This window comes from Zingiber officinale, chromosome 1B (assembly GCF_018446385.1).
Source record: "Zingiber officinale cultivar Zhangliang chromosome 1B, Zo_v1.1, whole genome shotgun sequence".
NCBI lineage: Eukaryota > Viridiplantae > Streptophyta > Magnoliopsida > Zingiberales > Zingiberaceae > Zingiber > Zingiber officinale.
Window position 1 is genome coordinate 117,962,798 of NC_055986.1, and position 7,519 is coordinate 117,970,316.

Here is a 7,519-nt window from a genome sequence, read left to right on the forward strand (position 1 = left end):
AATTCTAAGTTCGAAGAAGGTATCGAAAGCCGAGCGGCGACTATCAAACCTAGTGGTCATCATTGAGACTTACGAACAAAAATGCAAGTATCAAAACTCCCCACCCAACCGGGCGAATTGTAACTAAACAGAGAGGAATCTTCACATGAAAACGATGAGTGGGGAAGATACTAGACTCGGTTGAACCAAGCGCCCGTTCTTATTTCTTACAATTGGGTGTCGCTCGGCTACAGTTCATGGGAGATTTAAACTATTATACAGAGTGCCTAAGTTATATTGAAAGAATAAAGAGGATATGAAATAGGTAAATTTTAAAGCGCCGAACGATGACACATGGATTAGTACTTAGAAGATTTTACAAAGACTGTTCCCCGTTACAAAATGTTGGTAGAAAAGAACTATGCTAGATCAGCAATAGCGTCCTCAGAGAGAGAGGCCACAAGCTCATCCTTCCAAACGGATGTAATGGAGACACATCAACAGACAGGTGGTCGCCATCCTTCAGCTATTGGATGGTGTCGTCTATGCTGAGATCAAAGAGGCATAGGATCCGATCGGAGAAGATCCAATTAAAACCTTCCGAGCAGAGATATTTAACTTGAAAGTCCTTTAGCTGAGCGAGCTTGTCCTCTTGAAACTTCGCCAGCTGGGCCTTAGATGCCTGCAGCTTGGCCTTCAGAGACTTCAGCTTGACGTCTTGATTGGTGATTTTCTGTTGCTCTACCGAACAACTTGATTGTTCTTGGGCCAAATCTGTCTCAACCTCCTTAAGCTTTTTGTCCAAGGCCTGAGCCTCTGGGTTTTTCTTCTCCAAGTCCTCTATTATGTCAAGTTTCCTAGTGTTCGCCAATTTGATCTTGGAGTCAAAATCCTGGGCCTGCTTGTTGAGCCGCTCGAGCTGCTGGGCTTGCTCCTGACTCTTATTCGTTTCTACCAATAGCGCCTACTTGGAGCCCATTAGCTGTTCGGAAGACTTTTCTAAATCATCCTTCAACTGATCAACCTTAGCAATAAGTGTGCTTCAACAGCAGCTGGGGACTCACTTGTCGATTCAATCGGGCCCCGCAGTTGCTTATTTTCGTGCTCGAGGAAGGTCAACTTCTAACACATCATCATACTCTCCACCCAGTATTGTAAGAAGGGAGAATCAGAAATATGTAATAAAAGCAAATAAGAACTTTTTAGGATTGTAACTTACCATAGTGGATTTATGAGGGAAATTGTCAGCTAGCTCCCCAGGCAAAATAGTCATCGCCCTGCCCTTGGCATCTGCCCAGGTCAGGGCCAGAGGACCCTAGATACGGATGGTGTGCTTGGGCGATCGGTGGATAGGTGGATTAAAGTCGATATGTATCTACGGTCGATCTGATCAGAGGGCTCCGAAGTCGTCTAGCCCTTGGATTTGGACTTCGAGGAGCGGATTGTGGAAATTAAGGTCGCTGGATCGGCTAGTGGTGAGAGGAACAAAATTGGCTACGCTAGAATCTGGTCAGCCGACAATTCGAGCACTGATGAAATTCGGTCGGACAAAGGCGACGTCGGCAAAACAACCGTCCTCTCAAGGACAACAGAAGACAGACTCTCACCCTGATCGGGCAGGGCTTGGGAAGTAGACACTTACATAGACATCGGTGTTGAGGTTCCTAAGCGGGAGGTACCCTTCGAGCGGAGTCTCTTTCTCCACTGGCACTAAAGCAGCGACTCACCAGAGCCTACTGACTCAGTTGGCACCGACTCAGACGGTATAGTCACCGTGACCATGGTGGGACGCATGGGAGGTATCTCCCCAGTAGTAGCAGCGATACTGCTCCCTGCCACTCAGCTCGCCTCGCCGGTTTGATCAGTCGAGCTACCGACCAGTTGAAGTTTGCGGCCTTCCAGCTCGGCCACTCTTCGAGCATTGATCTCGGCATCAGTGAGCTTGCTCTTGCTGCTCAGCAAGGACTTCAACATGACTTTGGTTGCTAAAATGAAAGTGAAATCAGTTAGATTCTAAGGTGATATAGGAAGAAAAAGTTTACCTAAAGAGGTGGGCAGCCGTGAGCATAGGGGACTTAGTCCAAAAACATATAAAATGCCTTCGTGTAGCAACTTATGTATATGGTACTTCTGACCAGCCAGATGAGCGGTCGTCTCGAGGTAGGTCGGCTCCCAACGACACTTGCGCAAAGCAGGAGGCTTCATCAGCTCCATTAGCCAGCCGGTCGGGAATGATGGCCGCTTAGGAAGGTAAACAAAAAAAATAATTATCCTTCTAATTCTTGTTGAAAGAAGGCATTTTCTCAAAAAAAAAATATAGAGCCCGATCGGGCTTGTAAAAGAAAAGTACCCACCTCAGAGAGCTTGGGATAATAAAAGTAATGAAATATGCAGGGGACGAGCAAGATGCCTTATATGCAGAAGAGGATAACTACCCCATACAAAAACCTAAAGGAGTTCAACACTAGTTGGTGCAAAGGGATGTGAAAGTATCTACAAACTGCGGAGAAAAATGGGTGGATTGGGAAGTGCAAGCTAGCCAAGAATTGGTCTTTAAAAAAGGTAAGGAAGTTGTCTGACGATGTGTGGGCCCATGCATATGCAGTAGGGATGACTATTTAGTAGTCATCGGGAATACCATAAGTCATCTGCATCTAAAGGACTTCGTCGCCATTGAAGTCAGATTCCTTGGAAGTATATCATAGTCTGGCGATGGACGGAGGAGGAGGAGAAGAACATGCCATGGAAAATCAATGAAAAGCATAGACGGAGACAAGAAGAGGAAGAAAATCTTACTAAGGAAGAGGATTGTTGGCGAGGAGCAGAGGAGACGGAAATCGGCCAGAGACAAGCACGAGGACGAAGATGCTGTGGAGTATCGAAAACGAAGAGTAAGGGTTTAAAAATCCTGGTGGCAGCCGCTCTGGGCCGTTCGATCGAGGGTTCGGAAAATGAAGTCTCAATCTAGTCGTTGAATTGAAAAGGCGGCCATCACATCAATCATAAATATACGCCTATCACATCAAGCATGCGGTGGCAGAAAGTGGAACTTTTGGCGCTTTGTAATGGGAAGCATTAATGAGGTTTAATTAAAGTGTATGGATGACGTGTTCGGCATTAATGATCAAATATTTGCATAGTCTTCAAGAAATAGGAGTGACCTCAGTGACCATTACAAGGCACTCACCCACCAAGGGAAGTTCTGGGAAGTTGAAAAATCGCTATGTGTTGCCCACGAGCATCCCGAGCCGACTGTGCGAATTGAGAAGTGGTCGAGGAAAGACATAATTATAGAGTGGTTTACTGAAGATTAACCATTCCGTCTCATAGCCGAGTGGTGGCTCTAAACTCATGGCAGAAAGCATCTACAGTATTTACTATAGCCGAGCAGTGGATGTAAATCCGAGTAAAGTCGAGCAGCGACTATAAACTCTTGATCAACGAAGGTGAGTCAAGCGGAGGTCTAAACCAAGAATGTCCGATCGTGCGGAAAGGTCGCTAAAAACATTGCTCATCTAATCAATCAGACTTACAACCTCCTTCGACTAGACTTGAGGGGAAGACTTGTGATATAGTAATAAAAGGAGCCCACTAAGAATGAGTCAAAGGTAGGAAAAGCAGTCAACGTGGAGATCAAAGTCAAGGTGATCAAAGACATGGAATCGTCGGGTCACCAAAGTTGGTTGAACGGGTGGCAACCGGCCGATCAGGCCTGAAGGGTCCAATCGAGCATAGTCGCCCACTCAGCGAAAGGAGGGCCTAGTATCATGGTGCCGCCCAAAGGCTTGTCTGACCAGATCGTTCGTCCAGTCAGGCGATAAGCAGTGACTCGATTGTCGGACAACTAAAGAGAGAAGAACAGATGTTCGCAACTATGACCGGGAGGGGATCCCGACCGAGCGGCTCCCCCGCTCGGCCCAACAGTGGGACCTCTTGTTTAACTCATCGTATCCTTCTGGGAATTGGTACCACTGACAGCAAAACATAGTCAACAGACAAATCGTATGGCAGAAACTTCCACTGTAATGTCAGATATTTGTACGCCCTATTAAGAAAAGGTGTCAGAGACACTTCCTAACTTGTCCTTTAGATAATTGGGAAATATGCACATGCCTTGAGAAGCGTGCACATACGCTACAGGGTCACTATATAAAGGGGGTCCATGCACCTTAGGAGGTATGCATTATTTGTGATTACACACTTGTCACTACAGTTTTCTTTGCTCTTCATTGTTACTAGTGACTGACTTGAACGTTAGAGGATCAACATCGGAGACTCATTTCCTATATCGGCACTGACTCACATTTGATCTGTCTAATTGAACTACATAGTGGAGCAGAGAATGCACTCCCTCCATCTCCATTGCTTAATTACATTGATGTATTTTGGATAAATTTAAAAGTTAGAACGATGGGAAGAAAAAAAACATTCTATTCTCTCCCTCTTCCTCGCCACAGATTCCCCCTAAAACATCGCAAGTAAACAAGCATGATGGACCCGGCATACAGAGACATACTCTAGATACAGATCATAGATAAAAGACTTTGATACGAGAGCAAATCCTTGGTACCAAGCGGACCACACTATTTTAATATCTCCCTTCATTCCAAATTGGTTCCAAAAAATATTTAATCGAATCGAATTTTCCGCATAAAATATTGAGAGAGAGACAGAGCGAGAGAGAGAGAGAGAGCTCAGCCACGTTTGGATCATACAATACGTGAGCCCGACTAAGCCGCCACGATCATGAATTAACACATTTTATCTATTCTTCTCCTCTTCCTTCACAAACTAGCTCTCTGATCCAGTTCAGTCGCTTCATCGCCGACCGACATGCTCCATGAACACCACTTCTCGTCCTCGCCGGAACCCCCTGGCTCCCCCTGCTCCTCAGAATCCTCCATCCAGAACTTCATCCCCAAGCTCCCACCCTCTCCCGGCGATTACTTCGTCCAAGTCCAGAAAGACCGCATCTTCCGCGTCCCCCCGCCGCAAAACTCCCGGCGCATGGCCATCTACACCCGCCGCGCCTCCTCCCGCCGTCGCCGCACCTGCCTCCGCTGCCTAGCCTGGACCGCCGCCCCCATCCTCCTCCTCGCCGCCGCCCTCGCCGTCCTCTACCTCCTCTTCCTCCCCCAAAAACCCGTCTACTCGATCACCGCCCTTTCCATCGCCGGCTTCAACGCTTCCTCCTCCTCCCTCTCCCCTACCTTCCTCGCCACCGTTCACGCCGAGAACCCCAACCAAAAGATCGGCCTCAGCTACCTCAACGGCGGCGACGTCTCGGTGTCCTTCGCGGGAGTCAGCCTCTGCCGCGGCGATTGGCCGGCCTTCTTCCAGGGGCGGCGCAACTTGACGTTGTTCCAGGTGCCGATGACGGGGGCGGGCATACGCTTGTCGTCGGCGATGCGTCAGCAGTTGGAAGCGGCGCAGCGACGGCGTGAAGTCGCGTTGCTGATCGGCATTAAAGTTCCGCTCCGTCTGAAGTTTGGGGCCGTTACGAGCTGGACTATGACCGTTAACGCCCGTTGCCACGTCACCGTCGACACGTTGACGGCCGAATCCAACATCGTAACGGAGTCTTGCCAAGTTAAAAATGTAATTTAACGGAAATGCCAAGCCATCTTCTTTCTGATTTGCGATTAAAATACAAGAGACCGTTTTGTCTTCGTGTAGTTTTTAATGTCTTTATTTTTCCAATTTGTAAATTAATAAATGTTTTAAAGTTGCAAAGCGTACTAATATTTTTTTTATGTGGCAATAATATAAATGTGTGAGTCATTCCCACATTGTATCAGGTGGACCTAGATATGGCATCATAGTGGAAATGGGTTCGCCTGGCTAATGGGCCGAATAGCTTCCAGCGCATATGTTGGCATATTCATTACAAACTCAAAGATTACAAATTTGATTATGTTATCAATTCCATTACATTACACCCAATTAAACATAGCCTAAATTCAATGTATCATAACAGAAAATAAGGGATTTGCTAAAATTTGTATTGAACTCAACTCATGCTTCTCTAGAGCGAGTTCAAATCCTCTATCCCCAATATCACCTATCTCCGTGTCCCACTCATCGCCCCAACTCATTGCTGACGGCCTCCGGTCGTTGCCCCGATCAATATTATAATCCTTGAGGAAGGTGAACCCAAGGAGGTCGTCATCGGCATGATCGACGTCGGAATCTGGCCGGATCTGAATAAACTTTTCTCTACTGTCGATCTAAGCCCCTTCTCTGATCCGGCTGGATTTCGACGCCGATCGTGCTGATGACGATCCCCTTGGGTTCACCTTCCCTAAGAGTTATAGTATTGATCGGGGCGACGGCCGGAGACCGCCGACGATGGACTGGGACGATGTGTGAGACACGGGGACCGAAAAATTTGGGGACTGATAATTTGATTTCCTCTAGAGCGTGCAAAAATGTGAGTCGAATCTTCCTTTATACATAAAAGGATACATAATATGCATTTACTATTTCAATTAATTAGGTGGTAAAATATTTTGAAATACACACTGTTTTTTTGGACGAGTATAATTGAAGCACAAGAAAATAATATATTTCGAATCTCCTCGAGCATATGATTTTGTGTAGGGGTATCAAAAATAAATTCAACCAGATGATTTAATCTGAGTCGATCTGAAAAAAATTATGTTCAGATTGGACATTTTCAAATTCGGGTCAAGTTCGGATTAGAGGGTTAAAATTTTTTGAATTCGATCGGATCGGGTTCAGGTTGATCCGGATTGACCAAAATATAAGGTTTAGTGGATTTTTTGGATTAAATCGATTTTTATTTTGAAAATAAAAATATTTTTATATATATTAATATTATGTTTGTATGATAATGATGAAATATTGAGATAAAAGTGAAAAATTATAAAAAAATAATCAAAAAAAGTCGTTTTGAATCAAATTTTTGGATTACTCGGATCGGGTTTGGGTTAATCGGATTAGTCGGGTTCAAATTCGAATTTAAAAATTTTATGTTGAACTTGGATTCGGATAGGATTCAAATTAGATTTAAAGAAAACTTAATGACCCAACCGGATTTAATTCATCTGAATTGATCCTCTTAATTTTGTATACTATATTTCATACAGAATCATGTGCATTTGATAAGATATGCTCTTTTAATAAACAAATATACAGAGATTATAAATGGAAAGTTCCATAATGACAAGATTGGATGGAGAAAAATAGTCTCCTTCCATATATTATCAGATTGGGAAAAAAATAGTAATGATAATTAATTACTTGGCAATATTGGGAGAAGAAGAAATACAGTGAATAAAAATACTTAAAAATAGTTTGAAAACTGGGGGCGATAAGGTCAGTTAGAATTCTTACATTCCTTACATAGAAAAAATTTATCATATCAGTTGATATAATGAGCAAATATACTGTGAATTCCCTGCCAAATAAAAAATAAGCCTTCTTCTATGTTCTATCATGTATGTGTATGTGTATATAAACATCTCCGATCTCCATTTCTACTCAATAGATACATTTGAGTGATATCGTCTGTTGCAAA

General features: G+C 44.4%; 1 protein-coding gene across 1 annotated transcript; it reads left to right on the top strand.

The window, feature by feature from the left end:
* Positions 1-4,642: 4,642 nt before the first annotated feature.
* LOC121991099 (NDR1/HIN1-like protein 13) lies at positions 4,643-5,730 on the top strand. Its single transcript, XM_042545151.1, has one exon. The coding sequence runs from the start codon at positions 4,813-4,815 to the stop codon at positions 5,584-5,586; it is 774 nt and encodes a 257-aa protein (XP_042401085.1). The 5' UTR covers positions 4,643-4,812; the 3' UTR covers positions 5,587-5,730.
* The last annotated feature ends 1,789 nt before the right edge of the window (positions 5,731-7,519 follow it).

Excerpts from the sequence above, each read along its gene's own strand:
- LOC121991099 (XM_042545151.1), top strand. The coding sequence starts at position 4,813 with ATGCTCCATGAACACCACTTCTCGTCCTCGCCGGAACCCCCTGGCTCC.